We start from the raw sequence: 18,131 nt of genomic DNA on the forward strand, positions 1-18,131 counted from the left end.
TATAATAAACTTTGATAATGAGGGAGCAAGATAAGAGTGCTTATAGCTCAAACCACTACTCCAAGCCGCAGATAGGGGTCGCTGTGTCGCAAACCCACTCAGAGGGCAGCCAATCAGCAGTTGCCCCCCTCCCCGCTGTAGAGACTCCGCCCCCTTGGCCTTGCGCGGAGGCTACGTCGCCGTCGCGCCTCTTGGCCCTGCCGGATTCCTATTGGTCGAGGCGCTGTTAAGGGGGCGTGGCTTCTCCGGGACTGCGCTGCTCCGCGGGGGTCCTAGTGCCGGCGCGTCCTTCTCCTCCAGAGGAAGGCAGGGCCAGGCTGAGTCTGACGCGGCGTCGCTGCTCCTTCTCCTCCTGGCTCTCCTTCCTCCGCAGGCGCTTAAATAGGCCCAGGGCGGTCGGTGCGGCGTCAGAGAGCGGAGACCCTGGCGCAGGTGGGTTCCTCAGCTAGTCCCCTCCTTTCTATGGCTTCCTCCAGAGGAAGGAGCCCTTTCAGTCCCCATCCCTTTGGAGGGGAAAGGCTGGTTTCCCCATGGGAGGAAGGGGGTTGTTTTTGTATGGCTGAGAGGCGTCGCTTCCTGGATGGGTCTGCACTGTGGGACCAACGCGGTTTCATACCGCTTTAGCTGCCAAGGCTACACTGTACAGAAGAAGCCAGGGGTGTGTAGCTTTGTGTGAGTAGAGACATTGTTTCGGAGTGGATCTGCAACATAGAATTGATGCGGTTTGATACCGCTGTAACTGCCCTGGCTCCATCCTGTAAAAGCCTGGGATTGCTAGTTTTGTGTGTTTCGGGGGGCAGCTACACTGTAGAATTGATGCGGTTTGATACCGCTTTAACTGCCCTGGCTCCATCCTGTAAAAGCCTGGGATTGCTAGTTTTAGGAGCGCTGGTGGCGCAGTGGTTAAATGCCTGTACTGCAGCCACTCACTCAAAACTACAAGGTTGCGAGTTCAAGACCAGCAAAAGGGCCCAAGCTCGACTCAGGCTTGCATCCTTCCGAGGTGGCTAAAATGAGGACCCAAACTGTTGGGGGCAAATTAGCTTACTTGCTAATTAGCTTACTTGATGTTCACCGCTATGATCTTTGGAATAGCGGTATATAAATAAAACAAATTATTATTATTATTATTATGCAGTTGGAGACATTGTTGTGGCATCTCCATTGCAGAATTAATGCAGCTTGACACCATTTTAAATGCCATGGCTCCATGCTGCAGAATCCAGGGATGTGTAGTTTACTGTGGGTAGTAGAGACATCGTTTTAGAGGGGATCCACACAGTAGATTTAATGTGGTTCGATACCATTTTAGCTGTCATGACTCCATCCTATAGAAGCCGGTGATTGGGAGCTTTGTGTGGTTGGAAGCATTGTTTTTTGGGGGGGGAATCTACACTGTAGACATTTAATGCGCCTGGACAGCACTTAAACTGCCATGGCTCCATCCCATGGAAGTCGGAGATTTGTTGTTCGGTGTGGTTCTCCAGGGTGACTACATCTTCTCACTGCAGAGGAGGATGAGGCATGCAAAAAGGAGGACATGGCCAACTAAAAGCTCAAAACACTCACAGATGAAGTAAATTCATGCTTCTTAGTCTTGCTCAAAATGGAAGAAGGTTTGGAATTTCTGCTGGACAGAAGGTTGAAATGTAGGATGTGTCCAGGAAAAATAAGGCCCTCTGGTTTCCCTGGTGGCACCAGTGATTTTTAGTGGAGACTATGAAAGACCTTGTAGAACTACAGATCCCAGGATTCCTTAGGATGGAGCTCTGTGTGTGTGTCTGCGTTGTGTGCCTTCAGGTCATTTCCAGCTTCGGTGACCCTAAGGCAAACCTGTCATAGGGTTTTCTTGGCAAGGTTTCTTTAGAGGGGGTTTTCCATTGCTGTCTGTCCTCTGAAGCTGAGAGCTCCAGCACTTAAAGTGATGTCAAACTGCATTATTTCCACAGTGCAGATGCACCCTAGGATCCCAAGATGGCTTCTTCACCCTTTAGAGTCAAGAGAATTGAAGAGAATTGACACCAGTTTTTGTAGTGTTTGTGTGGATGGCAATGGTCTGTGTCTTAGCTCTCAGAGCCTCAGGGGAAGAAGGCAATGGCAAGCTTCCTCTGAACAAACCTTGCCAAGAAAACCCCATGATAGATCCCCCTTAGGGTCACCATAAGTCGGCAAGAACTTAAAGGCATGCGACAATGATAATTTGTATTTTTGCTGCAAAAAATTCAAAGCATTTGGTCTCAGGGCAGGAACTATGCTCTCATCAGAGTTCAGAGACATCAAATATCAGTAACTGTTGTACAGTGGACCGTTGTTATACGCTGGGGTTTGGTTCCAAGATCCCCCGTGTATAACAAAATCCGTGTATGCTCAAGTCCCATTAAATATAATGACATAGCAAAATGGTGTCCCTAATAAAAATGGAACATCAAGGTAAATGTATACTTTTTTGGAACATTTTCAAACCGTGTATGCTTGAATCCATGTATAAAAAATCCGTGTATAAGAACGGCCGACTGTAAATCATAATTAATTACTATTAATATTACTATTAGTAATATTAATAACTGTGCCCCCACTGCATTGAGGAATGCATGGCAGTTTTCCACAGTTAATAATATTAATATTACTAATTACTAATAAGATTAATAATAAGATTATGATTGACAGTAGACTGAGTCTCAAGATCCCTTTGCATACTGATATGCTTGCCTTGGGCCCATAAGGGGAGCAGATGTCGAAGAAAAGAAGACGCAACCCACTGTGCGCCATGGACTTGCTTTATCAAGGGAGTTCCCCTCTAGGATGGCTCCTTATCTTATAGGGCTGAGCTTCCACTTGGTGGCTACTAGGGGTGTGCAGAACAGCGCTGTAATGATGTGGCTGCCAGGAGGTGAAACTCTCCCTGTGAAACTCTTTGGGTATGTAGAGAGATCTTGTAGCACCTTTGAGACTAACTGAAAGAAGTTGACAGCATGAGCTTTCTTAGACTTAAGTCTACTTCCTCAGTCTGTTTTTTAGCAGAACTGCTGCTCAACTGAGGGCTGCTTGAGATGGTAATGAAATGCTTTCTTATCTTCCTAAAGCAGTGGTTCTCAAACTTCCTAATGCTGTGACCCTTTAATACTGTTCCTTATCTTGTGGTGACCCCCAACCATACAATTATTTTCATTGCTACATGCAAATATGTGTTTTCCAATGGTCTTAGGTGACCCCTATGAAAGGGTTGTTCGACCCCCAAAGGGGTCCCGACCCACAGGTTGGGAACCACTGTCCTAAAGATAGAAGCACTCTAGAAAGCATCCTCTCTGCCCTGGAGCAGGCCCTATGCCCTCTGCCCCTATATCCCTAATGCTCTGGGACTGATAGATACTAAACCTGTTGTTGCTTTTATAACTATCAGAATAGGAATCTTCCACTTTGAGAAAAAAATGAGGTTGTGGCTTCATTCAACCTATCAAGAGATCTTTGTGCCAGAGGCTCGCTAAACCAAAGGCAGCCAGATCCCATTTAAAAACATATTAGTGAGGTCTGGTTTGAATTACAGTTTTATGGTTAAATGAGTTTTGGTGTTTTATTTATAGGTGCTGTAGTGATCTGGTGGAAACTTAGGTCCAAAAGACATTGTAGAAATAATCCAGTTTGAGATTGCTTGAGCTGCCCTGGCCAAGTGCTAAGGAGTCCTGAGAATTGTAGTTTGTTGTGGTACCAGAACTCTCTGACAGAGAAGGCTAAATGTCTCACAAAACTACAGTTCCCAGAATTCCCTAGCATTGATCCAAGGCAGTTAAAGCGTTCTCAAACTGGATTATTTCTGCTGTATGTTTTGGACCTTCGTAGTCATATCAGAGGAAGTCTTATGAGGTAACTAGTTAAAGAAAATGAGGTGGAAAATAGTTTTTGCACCTGTTGGTAGCATTAGTGTTGGTTGCTTTTTAATTTGATCATAGATGTTATGGAGACAGAGATGACTTTTGATATGGCCATCTTTGCTACACTATTTAGGGCAGTTAAAACAAAAAGGGTCAGTGCAGAGTTCTAAAAGGCTATTTGCAACCCAGGGAAATGAGCAATGAAGTATTAGATGTGGTTCGTTGTAGACAAATGTGGGGCTAAATTCTGGCATCACAGCCACTTATTAAAAGAGAACTAGCAATGACTCCAGGAAAGCAATTTGGGATTTGTGTGAATAGCTTGGTGGAAAAGTCATGCCAGTGTGTAGCTGTTTTGGGGGGGAAAGGAAAATTACATGGTGGATGAGGAGTAGGGAAAGAACTGAAATTAGAGTTGCCTATCATAATGTGTTTATACAGATCTCTGACTCTTAGAGTATGTTTGTGATTACTTTGCTTGAAACGGGGTGTTGAAGAACTGGAAAAGTTTCAGAAAAGAGCACTTCAAATGATCAAGGGCTTGAGCAATTGCCCTATGAGGAAAGGTTTAGGCCACGATCGTCTAGTTAAGTGGGAAAAGTAAGTAAGGCAGTATGCGAATGTGTGAAGTTATGCATGGTGTGGAGTAAGCGGACAAGGTTAAGCCAATAAAACCAAGTAGAGATAATAGGATAGACAAATAAATAGGACCTCTTCACAGGCTGCATCTATACTGCAGAAATAAACTGGCATGGCCCCACTTTAACAGCCATGGGTCAATCCTGTGAAATTCTGGGAACAAACTGCAATTCCCAGAATTCTGTAGCAGTGAACCATGGCTGTTAAAGTGGGGTCAAACCGGATTATTTCTACAATGTGGATGCAGCCTCAGAGGATATATTTAGAGTATGGTCTTCACTATTACAAAATGTAGTGATGGCCATCAACTTGGATGACTTTACAGGAGACCAGGCAAATTCATGGTGGATAAGGCTATAAATGGTGACCATCTGTAGATCACATCCACTGTTAGTTATGTTATATGGTCCTAGTCCTCAGGAAATAGAAGTGGGCAGTTTGTGGACCTCTAGTCCTCAGGAAATAGAAATGGGCAGTTTGTGGACCTCCAGATGTTTTTGGGTTGCAACTCGCATCAGTCCTAGCCAGTACAGCAAGACTGGAAACATCTGGAGTGCCTCATGTTCCCTGCCCCTGCTGTATAAAGATTAGGTGCTAAGGTTTCCTTTATTAAGGCCATAATTCAGTGTTGTACTTCTTTAATTGTTATAAATGCATCTTGCATTTTAATCAGAAATACTGGAAGAAATGCAAATTCAGTACTCAGAGGTTTTTACGATGAAGATTAACCATAGGTTTAAGTGATATCTAAGATCTGTAGTAGAATAAAAGGACAAATTAAAACAAAGTATACCCTAAAGGCAGTAGATCCTATCTCATCTTGGAAGCTAAGCAGGGTCAATCCTGGGGTTGGTACTTGGATGGGAGACCACACCCCCAACTACCAGGTGATGCAGAGTATATTTTGGAGGAAGAAACTGGCAAAACCACTTTTTGAGTATTCCTTGCCTAAGAAAACCTTATGAAATTCATGGGGTTAACATAAATCGACAGGTCTTCAAATTACAACTTCATGTATGCCTGTGCTTTATAAGAATGAGTAAAGTCCAAAACTAACACTGAAATTATCACTGTTAAAGAGATGTAAAAATGGTGTAGAAAACCAAAAACTCTCTCATTGGCTGTACTAGTGCACTTTTGTAGCCATACATTGTGATCAATCTACAGTTAAACTAAAAAATTGATTACCTGATACTGATCTAATTCTGCTCTATAGGAAACCGTTAAAATTAAAAGCTCTTCACTGTATATTGAGGGCTTGACTATGTGCCATTAAAGACTGCAGGTATAGCGCTATCTCTAATTGTTTTCTGTCTTTAGAAACTAGCACAAGATAGTAACTGAAGTACCATTTGAACAGACAGTTCAGTCACAATTAATGACTTTTTTGTTGCCTCAGAAGGACCAATTTTTCAAGGTTATGACATTAATACTCTGCAAGTTGTGTTTGCTTGCCTTTAATGAGGCGCTGGTCTGATGCTGGCTTAAGAGAATGTACTTTGTTGCTTAATTACCTGGAATTTTGAAGCAGTGCACAGCCAATGACTGACTATGCTGTTTTCTGAAACACTTAAACTATTTATTAAGCTACAACATATTAGACTTAACATAAAGAAGCAAATGTCAAGTTGGATCTGAGCAATGAATCTATTGGAACCTTAGACAAGTAATGTTTTTGCATTTTGTCTCTGAAGTAAAATCTAGAAGGCTTTCTTTCTTGTCTGAATGGCCAAAAAGGTAACATGTTTTCACTAAGGTAAAGAGCTGTAGCTAAGATCTCCCCTTGCCGATAGATGGTTTCTTTAACTGTATGGTATACATAGCACTGAAAGTCATTGAAACCATCAAACATCCCTGGACACCATTATAGAAATGCTTGAGGAATGGAGCACTGGTATCTGAAAACAAAACCTCTCTGTAGCCCGTGAATGATTTTTTTAATACTCTCCTTTAACAGTGTGAATGCTTGTGAAATTCTATAGTACATGGAATTTTTAAAATCCAGATTTTTATCATAAAGATCCCTGAATACGGAGGCTAGATTTCACATTTCTTCCAAATGCACAGAATCTGCAGTGTTAAGGCTTTATGACTATCTGCATTGATTAGTAGTTGGGATAATGGCTCAGTAACCAGCAGCAGCACAAATGTGACAATGCAGATATCAGTACTGATTGGAAGTTGATTGAGAGAACTTTGCAAGAAATTATCCGTTGCAGAAATTGGAGTTCAAGAACACAGAATTTCTCATCCCTGAACACAGATTTGTCTGAATGGGATTCTATCATGACTTTTTTTTACTGGGGTTGGATGCTCAGGTGGTGAAATACTTGTCAGGTATGCTTAATACATTAACTTACTTAGGTAAAGAAAAAAAATCCTGCTTTTCTTAAACTATGTGTAATTATACCAGTTTTATGTTAAGTCACTTGTGTCTATACACAGCTTCAGTCCTTTCAGCAGTTACTGGGTTTTTTGGGGGGAAGGGAAGGGGGTATTTTATTGACCAGACAGTCACCTGAAACCTGGTCCCTGCAGCAAGTAAGAAAGAATTATGGGTAGTCCCTAGCATGTGATGCCTTGTCACTTGCATTGCTTTTCCAAAGGTGCCTGCAAATCATGCTGCTCCATTGGGCACTGACCTGACAGTTTTAGGGCAAGAGACAAGCAGCCCCACTTTTTTCCCTGTTGTCGCTTTAAAATAATACTATAGTGAAACTTAAAAGGTAGTAATGTTGTGGTTTGAGTGTTGTACTCTGACTCTGGAGCCCAGGGTTTGATTCCCTGCTTAGCAATGGAAACCCACCAGATGACCTTGGTTGAGTCACACACTCTCAGCCCCAGAAAACCCATTGATAGGTCCACTTTAAGTTTGCCATATGTTGGAAACTATTTAAAGGCACACAACAACAGCAACAATAACAATATTAAATTATAAACATCAGTTATTTTAACTTCACTGGTTTAACTGTTTTCATAAGCAGACCTTTATTGTCACTTAAGCTTCCTGTAGTAGTAAAGCGATGCAACCGAACAATAATAATAATAATAATAATAATTTGTATTTTCCCGCCTCTCCCTGCAGATCGAGGCGAGATTACATCAACAAATTAACACAATACAGATATAAAATACAACCACTAAAACACTGACATTATTATTAATTCAATAAAATAGCTAAAACATTTAGAACATCATTCTAAAACATTTAGAAAACATACATCATAACCAGCAATTAAGCATTTTATCTTAAAGATCTCCTATGAGAGGTTGGATGGATAAGCCCGTCGGAAGAGATCCGTCTCAAGTGCCTTCTTAAAGGCATCTAAGATGGTGATAAGATGGATCTCTTTCTTTACTTAAAACATGGCAAAAAATTAAGAAGAAAACATTTTGAGAAATACCTTTGTGGATATCTTCTCAAGAAGCATTTTTTGGATGGTGGAAGGATCTCGACATTTGGCTGACTTACAAAGACATTTTAACCAAATCAAGTAATAATACATATGAAATGAAACCGATTGAAAATTTAAAACAACTTGACCCTGAAGTACATTGGTATCCTTATATGCAGATTAAAGAAAGATTTAAAATAGACCAAAAACTGCAAGACTTTGACAAAGAATCTTCGGACTTGTTGAAAATTTTATTAAATACAGTTGACAAAAAGACTGCTACATTACATAAATTCCTTAGAGAACTTGAACAAGAAAAGGAACCTGTTTTGGATACAATGATAAAATGGGCTTCAGATCTGCAAAATACAATAGAGATGGATAGTTGGAAGAACGCAAGAGAAAAGACTAAAAAATTCACTAAATGTCAAAACCTCTGGGAAAATTATTGGAAAATGGAACACAGATGGTACTTAACGCCGAGTAAGATAACAAAATTTTACCAAACAGGCCCAGGTCTATGTTGGAAATGTGAAAAGGCACCAGGAATTTGGTTCCATGTTTGGTAGAAATGCCCAAAACTAAAGTTGTACTGGAAAAACTTACACAGAGAAATTGAATGCATTTTTCAACTGAATTTTGAAATGAGACCAGAAATGTATTTACTGAATATGTTAGACAAAGCTCCTGCGCAAATAAAAATTAAACATGAGAGAACAATACTATTTTTAATAACTGCCGCCAGAATTATATTAGCTCAATATTGGAAAAGCCAAATAATCCCTGATTTGGATCTTTGGTGGGCAAAAATCCATGAATTTCGAGAGATGGACATTCTCACTGGCTGTTTATCTAATAAAGACACTATACTAATAGAGGAAGAGTGGGACTAGATAATGAAAAATTGCAGGTTAGAGACATAAGAATGCAGACATGATAACCTATAAGCAACTTATTTGTAATATAACATTTAAGAAATTGTACCATTTGTGGGAATATACTTCGAGGTAACAGGAAGTAAAAAGAGAAACTGATATATATATAAAAAAGAGAATATTGAAATGTATGGGTATAGTGTTTGGGAATTGTTTTTAAAGTGACTTTGGAAGTACTGATCTGTGAACTTCAATATATTTTCTGAAACTATGTAGTAACTTGAAGCTTTTTTATTGTTTTTGTATATAAAATGCTTTTATAAATAAAAATAAAATAAAAAAAATAGTGATATTGTTAAGGAAAAAGCAACATGGGACTTACAGTAAGAGAAATAAAAGATGTATGTGAGAGTCAGAGTGACTCAGCAGAAGCCAATAGAGAACCACACAGGTGTGAATGGTAAGACAATTAACAAGTGCTGAATGCCAAGGATAAGAATTGCAAAGTGGATAATTGAACACACCTGACAATTGTTAAGTGGTCAAGGCTGAGATGATGAAATCATTAATTGTGGGATGAACAAAGAGAACCAATGGGAATGATGTACACGCCTACTGGGTGGAAACAGACCACAGTAGGTGGTGCCATGATATGGCTATAATAAGGACTATAGATCCCAATGTATTTTGTGGGTTGTAGTGGGTTGTAGTAGTGGATTGTAGTAGTGGATTGGAGAGTGAGGAGTTGAGTATTGTTTGGAGCTGTGTATATAGTAGAATAAAGTAGATCTTTTATATAAGACTACTGAGTTGTCTGGTGTCTTGGGTGAAGCTACAAGAACCAGCAGGACCCTGGTGAAGAAGGGTGAAGACTTCTGGGGAAGCAAGAGTGAGAAGGCTTGGAGAGTTTGTCGGGGTCTTCAGCCTGATCTCTGCAACTCTTGCAAAGATACAACAACTGGCCAAAACTGGTCAGCGTGGTGCACAACCAGGTGGTGAGTTCCAGGCCAGGTGAAGAGCCACAACTCCCATCATCCCTGACAGATAAGATGGATCTCTTCCGGTAATACCTATGTAGTCAGAACTGTTGGTGGCTACTTGTATGTAGTATTGCTCTACATTTATACCTCATTTATCAAAGTAGATACAGTATGTTCATGGGCTTTATTTCTTGAACGGCAAATTTGGTATTAGAGGCATAAATAACATAGGAAGAGTATGGACAGGTTCCTACACCGCAAAAAAGAATCAATGTATTTTCGCAGACTTTTTATCCAAAACTAACAATGTGCAAACCCAATCAAACAACCAGGTTAGGCAAACCTTACACAAGTAAACAAAAACATTTTGAGTCTTGTATAAATCACTTGAAAGCTGCTTCCAAAAGGCATCCAGGGATGATCCTCCCTCCCCTTAATTAGCTTTTGCTTTTCTTCTGATTTCCCATTTGTTTGTTTGTTTATTTATGTATAGTATTTATACTCCATTCTGCAGCCCTAAAGGCTCTCAGAGCAGCTTACAAATAGTTATTCAGACTGTTCCCTGCCCTCAGGCTTACAATCTAAAAAGACATGACACAAAAGGAGAAGGGAATGGTGGTGGGAAGAGGATCAAGTCCAGTGGTTCTTCTCTCCCTCTGAGGCCTGGACCAAGGTAGATGGACTGGAGGGAGGGCCCTCCTTCTTGCTCTGGCTAGGCCTGATGGAGTTAGGCCTGCCTTTTTGTTGGTCATCCATAGTGAGCTGTGCTTCATTAATGTTTTGGAGATAGCCAGTGAGGCTGGCTTATCTTCTCTCTCACTTTCTAGCTGTTCATGCATGCTGAGTAAGGGAGTCTGGAAGCAACTAGTGTTTATTTGCCCACATGGCTATAGTAGGATTGTCTTGAATAAAATCCTGCTCTTCCTGGCACCAGCTTTTATTGCATTGTTTACTGCATATGCACTGCTGCAAACCAATGCTGAAAGTCTGTTTTCTCTTGGTTTCCTTTGTTGTCATCCTCATACTGATGCTAGTAAAAAAAACAAACTTCAAGCTAGATCAGGGGTAGGCAACCTGCGGCCCGCGGGCCGGATGCGGCCCGGCAAGGCCTTGGGACCGGCCCCAGCTCGGTCCTGCCGCCGATTGCCGCCGGGGCCTTTGGCCTCTTGCATGAGGGTGTGGGGCCTTTGGCCTATCAGGAGGAGGCGGGCAAGGGGGGGCAAGCTGCGGGCAAGGGGGGCAATTGTCTATAGAAGCCTCCGAAACATGCATTTATATTAACATTTCTTTAAAAATCAGCAATTTTTTTTGTGTGTCCTCCATTTTTTTTAAAAAAAAAAAAAAGAAAGAAAAGTGTCCTCCATTTGAAAATTTTGTCCTACATTTGCCCCAGTTTATTTATTTATTTAATTTTTTAAAATCATTTAATTATTTGTTTTTTGGCTTCGGCCCCCCAGTTGTCTGAGGGACAGCAACCTGACCCCCGGCTCAAAAAGGTTGCCTACCCCTGAGCTAGATGGAGGACAAAGAGGAAACCAGAGGGCTGCATTGTCCTAAAAACACTTGGTAAGAAAGGGCTTCTTTGTCAGTGACTTGTTAACGGATGTATGTTGGTAGTAACCTTCTATACTCAAACACTGAATACTTGGCAGCTCTTCTTGTTCAATTGCTAGGTTAAATTGAGCACTGCTGTGTGCTTTATTTACATTCTCAGAAGAATGTTTTTGAAATACCTTTCATTTTCTGTACCCCAGGTGTATTATTGAGCAAGAGTGGAATTTTGCCCAAATATTGGAAAGTTAAATTACTCCTTGGTAGCTTATATTTTGCAGTCATGAGGGAAAATAAATTTTCACAGATATAGAGAGTTCTTTAAAGTTGCTTATAGTCTGCCTGTGATAGCTACTTACTTTTATTTACAGTTGCCTCACCTTTTGCATGGACTTCAGATCCGCGACCCCCACTTACTTGTGAGGAGCAAAAGGAGGGGGTTAAAATAGGATGCACACCTACAGCCACTTGCAGGCACGTGCCCCCATCCAAGCCTATGGGGCTTGAATATCTGTGAGTTTCTGTTTTTGTGGGGGGAGGCTTCCAGAATGGATCCCCCACAAAAATGGAGGATTGACTGTATTTATTGAAGTTATGCCCCTTCTTTCTCCATAGGTGGGATCCAAGGCAGCAAGAAAATCTAAATCTTAACTTATAGAAGACTTCTCAAATGTGGTCACCTGTATCCTGTCTGCTCTGGCCAGGATATTCTGGGTGCAGCCTGGAGTATCCTGGCCCTGGAGCTGCTACTATCTCACCCTCCATTCTGAAGCTGGATGGCTGTTTGCACAAGCGTCTCGCTGAACTGTCCAGTGCATCTATTGTTGCTGTGGGTCGCTTTGCTCTGAGGTCAGATCCAGATGCTCAGTGATGATTGTATGGCTGGGTGCCTTGTTCTCACCTCAGAGTGACCAGGTTGCAGCAATGGACATGCCGGGTGGCAGAATGGGATATATTTCAAAAGCAGCCTGGCATAAGGAATATCTGGAGCAACTGGTGAGGTATATCAATTTGTTTTAAGGGGATTATTCCCTAGTTATGGTGCTGAACAGATTGGATGTTGTCCTCTCTGTTCACACAGAACCAGGGTTTGGGCTGTCCAGTCTCCCCATCAAGAGCACAGGGGGGAAGCTGTTTTATTTGACCTGTACAGACAAGGCCCTGGATTAGTTCTTTTCTTTTCTTTTTTTAATGTAGGGTTTCAGAATGTTTCAAAGGAAACAATAAAACCACATAGAAAATATTTATGTCCTTTGCTTGTTCCTTGTTTTGATTAAGCATTGTTCTACCCAAAGATAGGATGGAGCATACTGGAAACTTAAATAGTTGACTAGCTCAGCTTCTAAAGCATAGTGGAGCCAGTAGGACAGTGCTATTTAGGGTATCCAATGGACCAGGTTACCCAGGATCAGCATTTTTTTCTCTCCTTATGTGTTAGGGACCAGTATCATGATTATGCCTTACAACTTTTTTTTTCCCTTAGGAACTTGCTCTGACCAGAAACTAAGCATGCAGAGATCTGTATTGATCCACAGACCACCACTTTGATGGGTGCTGCCATAGACTAGAACTGACTTATATGATAGAGCAATATTTATAATCAAACCATTGTCGTTCCCCACCCACCCACCCACCGCCGCCTGCCTGCAGTAGAACATCAGAGCCAAGGGGAAAGAAGCTATTGGCTCCTGGGTTCTGGCACTATAATGAAGGAAGTTGACAGTTGCCCTCGAACGATGCCTGCCTATTGCCAGACAAAAGAAGTGCATTCTGCCCTCTGTAAATAGACTATTGTACTTGGTAAGGGAGGAGGAGGAGCTAGGAATGGCCACTTTGAGCCAAGCTGGCAGGATGCCACAAAGCTGAGTTCAGCTGGAAAGACCACATCTTGGCTGATTCAGTATTTTACTTGTGCTTGTGTCAAGAGGCTTTTTGCTGGCTTGAAGCACTGCACTGCCTTTATTTAACTGGATGAACATGGTATAAAAGACAAGGACAAAAAGCTGTATGCGTAGTTCCCTCACTAAACAACATTTTCTAAAGCTAAATGTTTCAGTCTGTAAGTAATGACCAAATTAATTGTTGACTTAATGAGCTTGCTAAGACTGTAAATGGGATGCTTGTCCGGTACAGCATGCAGCCGTTTGGTGCCTGGATATGGGTACTTAGGTTATTGGATTTGACAATTCAAATGTGCTTCCTCACTCTCGCAGGCATATGGTTTAACTCCTTTAAGCCAGGAGTTTGTTTGTCACAATATGATATATTAAAAATAGTGATATAATGTACTTAATGTTATACTTGAGGCAACTGAAAGACATCTCTTAGCCAGAGTTATAAATGGTCAGTTTAGGAGTTCAGTTAAATGTTCACATATCTTTATAATGAGACTTCTTAGTCTAATGTCTTGAGTACTTGTACATTATAGCTGCAAATGCTTTATACAAATGATTTTTGACTACTGAATTATCACTGCTGGCTAGTTGTTTGTTTACTTCTGATGACAATGCTGTTAAATTTTATAGGAAATGCACTGGTGTCTAAAATTGACATAAGTTTGAATTTAGTTGCTAATAAGATTTCCCAGCAATTGCATGACACCATTGAATGTATTTTCTTGCTGAGTTCAATGGGTTGTATTTCCAAAAGGCTATGATTATTGTTCCTTGAAATTTGTGAAGCTGGAGCAAGCTGTGTTGGACCCAAGAAATGGATCTCAGGGTAATAGTGGATAGCACAATGATAATGATTCCCCATGTGTGTATAAAAATAACAAATTCTGTATTGGAGTCACTGGGAAGGAGATTGAAAACAAGGCTGCCAGTATCATAAAACCATCCTACAAACCTTGGGTGTAACTATAGAATATATGTGAACAATTCTGATCAGTACTGCTCAGAAAAGATTATTAGCTCTAGAGCTGGAAGATGTGTTGAAAATAGCGATCAGAATGATCAAACGATTCAAGCAATACTCTATGAGGGAAGTTTATAATGTTTGGCTTAGTTTATAAAAAGGCACAAGAGGGAGGAATGAATATATTGTCTCTGTGTGTGTATGCGCGCCTGCATGTCGTCTGTAAGCTTATGGTGACCCTGTGAATTTCATAGTATTTTCTTAGGCAAGAAATATGCAGAGATGGTTTTGCCAGTTCCTTCCTCTGAAATATAGCTTACAGTATATTGGTGGTCTCTCATCAAAGTTAGCTTCCAAGATCAGACAGGATCTGGTGCCTTTAGGGTATTTAGGCCAATGAATATAATAGACGTATGTAAAATTATATATAGTGTGGAGAAAACACAGACTGAGGACCTCTTTTTCCCCTCATGCTGAAATGTAGTGGCTGTCCATTAGAGTTGAATGGTGGGAGTTCTTAGATAGAAGCAAGCATTTCATACAGGAGATAGCTACACTATGAATTTTTTTACTGCAGCCTGTGGAAGCAGGCCACCAACCTAGAAGACTTTAAAAGACAATTAGTCCATTTGATGGAGCATAAGGCTTTCAATAAGCAATAGTAATGATGTCTGTATTAGTCAGAGGCAGCATACTGCTGAATGATACTTCTAGAAAGCAGGAATAGGAGAGGGTTATTGGCCTACTTTGGGTCTTAGAAAGTGGATTAGACTGCCAGTGCTGAACCAGACTACAGACTATAACATACTTAGAGAGTGCATCTACATTGTAGAAATAATGCAGTTTGACACCACTGTAACTGCCATGGCTCCGCCATACAAAATCCTGGGATTTTTTTAGCTTTGTGAAGCACCAGAGAAGGCAAAAGATCTTGTAAACTACAGTTTCCAGAATTCCATAGGATGGAGCTACAGCACTTAAAATTGTGTCAATCTGCATTACAGTGGACCCTTGTTATACGCTGGGGTTTGGGTCCAAGATCCCCTGTGTATAACAAAATCCGTGTATGCTCAAGTCCCATTAAATATAATGACGTAGCAAAATGGTGTCCCTTATAAAAAATGGAAAATCAAGGTAAATTTATACTTTTTTGGAACATTTTCAAACTGTGTATGCTTGAATCCGTGTATAAAAAATCCGTGTATAAGAAGGGCCGACTGTATTTCTAAAGTGTAGATGCACCCAAAGTATTCTTCCCATTTCTACCTATCTGAATCTTCTCTTATGAAATGTGATGTCTTCAGGTGCAATAACACTGCTACTTAGGAAGACTATTAACACGCTACAAGTGCAAAGTTCTGTTTTGACTTCTGAACATGATCTCACTTTACTTCATCACATAGTGTTGTGGATTTTTAAAATATGGCAGACACAGACTTTTGAGAGTAATTTCAACATACAGAAAGGTGGGTTGAAAGTTATTTAAATAAGCAACATTGGTGGAAACAGAGTTTATTTTTATGAAGGAATGCAGAAGCTATTAACAAGGCTGGTCAGGGTGGAGCTTAGGCATGTTGGAGTTGTGAAAAGGGTGCAACAACTAAGATATAACATGTCAACCTGAAGGTTTTTTTTAAAAAGACTTTTACTCAGAATTTCAAAGAACTGGACAAATGGGTGCAGTAAACTTTGACCAAGTTAAGTGTGTATATAATAATAATATGGCTTGTATGCAGTGTTTTAAATAGATCAAAAGCATTCCTATTTCTGCAATAGCTTAAGAGTAGCTAGTTTTATGTCTGTATTGTGGAATGATGCCGGGCAGGGGATGAGGGTAGGAGTAACCTGTCCAAGGTTTCTTAGTGAATTGAATTAAGGTTTCTGCTAGAACCTTTCACCTTACAACTCCACTTTCTTTGTTACTGTATTATACAGGATCTCTTCTTAGGCATTTTGGCTGCTTTGTATGCCCCATTGAAATGCTTTTTGCTAGGCCATCCTTTAAGAGAAATGGCTTTCTTGTCAGTTGTAGGGGCCAAGGAGGGGGAAAGTGGAGATGAAAATGAAAATCATAGCTACTTGCTTCTTAAAGCAAGCAAAAGGCCAAAAAAGTAAACTTGAAAGCGGAGGCATTAAATCAGTCACCTGTTCCAGGGATGTTGAGGCTCATTGGAAGTATCTGGGAAGGAGAGGGAGTCCAATGAGAATATCCATTGCAGAGGAGCTTTCCTGAGATTCAGATTTCCTGATAATACTGGTCTTCCACTGGTTTGAGCAGCTGTTAAGGAACAACGTCGGTTTTCTAGGCTGCACTAATTTCATGTGGCTCAATATAAAGACTTAACATCAAGAGGAAAAATGAATCTCAGCTTTTAATTAAATGTCATTTATCTTACAACTGATACATAGTGATAGAACATTTCTGTAGTAACCGTTGGACAGAAATTTGGGAGATTACATTTGCCCATGAGATTATATTTCTGTACGTTTAAGGATGGCAAAGCAACCAAATAGTGGTTGTAAAACCTTTCCAAGATGGCTGATAGCTAAAAATACCAAATGCATATTAAAATAAAATTCAGATAAATATTAAAATAAAATATGACACAAATACAAAGGGTCAGCATTTTGTTGTGACAAATCTTGGAGCAGCCCTTCACACATAAGACTAGGGTCAAAATTTAAAGCAGAACGTAAGACCCAGAGCCCTTTCACACTACACCATTGGAACACTATGATTCCACTTTCACTGCCATATCTCTGCTCTATGCAATCCTGGGGTTTGTAATTTGGTGAGGCACTGGAGCAATCTTACTGAGAATTTTAAATGCCTCTCACTAAACTGCAAATCCCAGGATTCTCTTGCAAGTTGCCATGGCAATTAAAGTGGAACCATAGAGCTATAATTGTAGTATGAGAGGAACTCTGATTCTGTTCTCCTATTCAGATATACAGTAGTAATAGATCTGGTGATGACAGATTCACCTTAAAGCTGATAAAAGGCTAGTCTGGAAACCTGTGGGAATTAGATTCTATAAACCCTTGTCACCATGTTTGCTTTGGCTATACACTGGTTGAATTTGCACAACAAGCAAGGAATCCTGCATGATTGTGTACAAGCATTGTGCAGGTGTGTGCTTCTTGACACCCCGCCCCCCTTTGCTTCCAGCAGAAGCAGCTAAACAACCTACAGAGCTTTGTTCTTTATTTATCATATGTGAATGCAGAATGCTCCCGTTCTCTGGTTTGTTTTTCTCTCAACAAGCCAGAGAATAGGGTTATAAAGAATATTTGCATATTTTCTCAGTCTTAACAAGAAAGGGTATCTTGATGCATTGAGAATCATGTTTATAAAATGCTTTTATGCTACCCTCTTCCACCAAGATATTTCAGTTTAGGTTGTCTTGCAAACCTGCTCAAAAATGGTTTGAGCAGAAAGCCAGTTTTTCCACAGAGGGTTTGATTGTGTGTGTGTGTGTGTGTGTGCGCGCGTGCAGAATGCATTAGTGTGTATGTGTGTGTGCGCGCGTGCGTGCATGCGTGTGCAGAATGCATTATTTTGTGGGCAAAACCATGTACCAAAATGGGAAAAGTAACCTAAAATTGCACAGCACTCTCATAATCTCAACCAATACATAGAAAACTTGAAATTCTTTATTCTTGGAGAGGAGATCAAAATAAGCACTGTTTCAAGTGATGGTAACTTATCTAGGGTAATGGTGGCCTGTGGATGGGTGCTGGTCTGTGATCTGTTAGCTGCCTTTATTTCTAAGAAATAAATTATTATTGGTATCAATGAGTACAGATATGATGCCAGTCCCTGGAACACTGAGGGGAAAACCCTGCCAGTCTCCCACATCAAATAGCTTAAGTAGCAGCAGTCTGAGAAACGTGCTGCTGTTCTAACAATGTTTTATCAATCTCTTAATCCAGAAAACATGCAAGGGTAGCTGTGTTGGCCATTTA

The 18,131-nt window shown here is 40.7% G+C and overlaps 1 protein-coding gene across 2 annotated transcripts in view; it reads left to right on the forward strand.

Annotated features, from left to right (window-relative positions):
• The first annotated feature begins 280 nt into the window (after window positions 1-280).
• ACSL1 (acyl-CoA synthetase long chain family member 1) overlaps window positions 281-18,131 on the forward strand; it is a 62,367-nt gene continuing 44,516 nt past the window's right edge. The window contains exon 1 of one of the 2 annotated variants that reach the window (XM_042469112.1): window positions 281-432. Coding sequence is in view for 1 of the 2 variants with exons in the window: in XM_042469111.1 (XP_042325045.1) it covers window positions 2,803-2,918 (116 nt within the window). In the remaining variant the exon portion in view is untranslated. Of the gene's footprint in view, window positions 433-2,787; window positions 2,919-18,131 lie in introns of those variants that run through there. The other variant, XM_042469111.1, reaches the window with a different exon arrangement.

The sequence above is a fragment of the Sceloporus undulatus genome, chromosome 5, assembly GCF_019175285.1.
Source record: "Sceloporus undulatus isolate JIND9_A2432 ecotype Alabama chromosome 5, SceUnd_v1.1, whole genome shotgun sequence".
Classification (NCBI taxonomy): Eukaryota; Metazoa; Chordata; class Lepidosauria; order Squamata; family Phrynosomatidae; genus Sceloporus; species Sceloporus undulatus.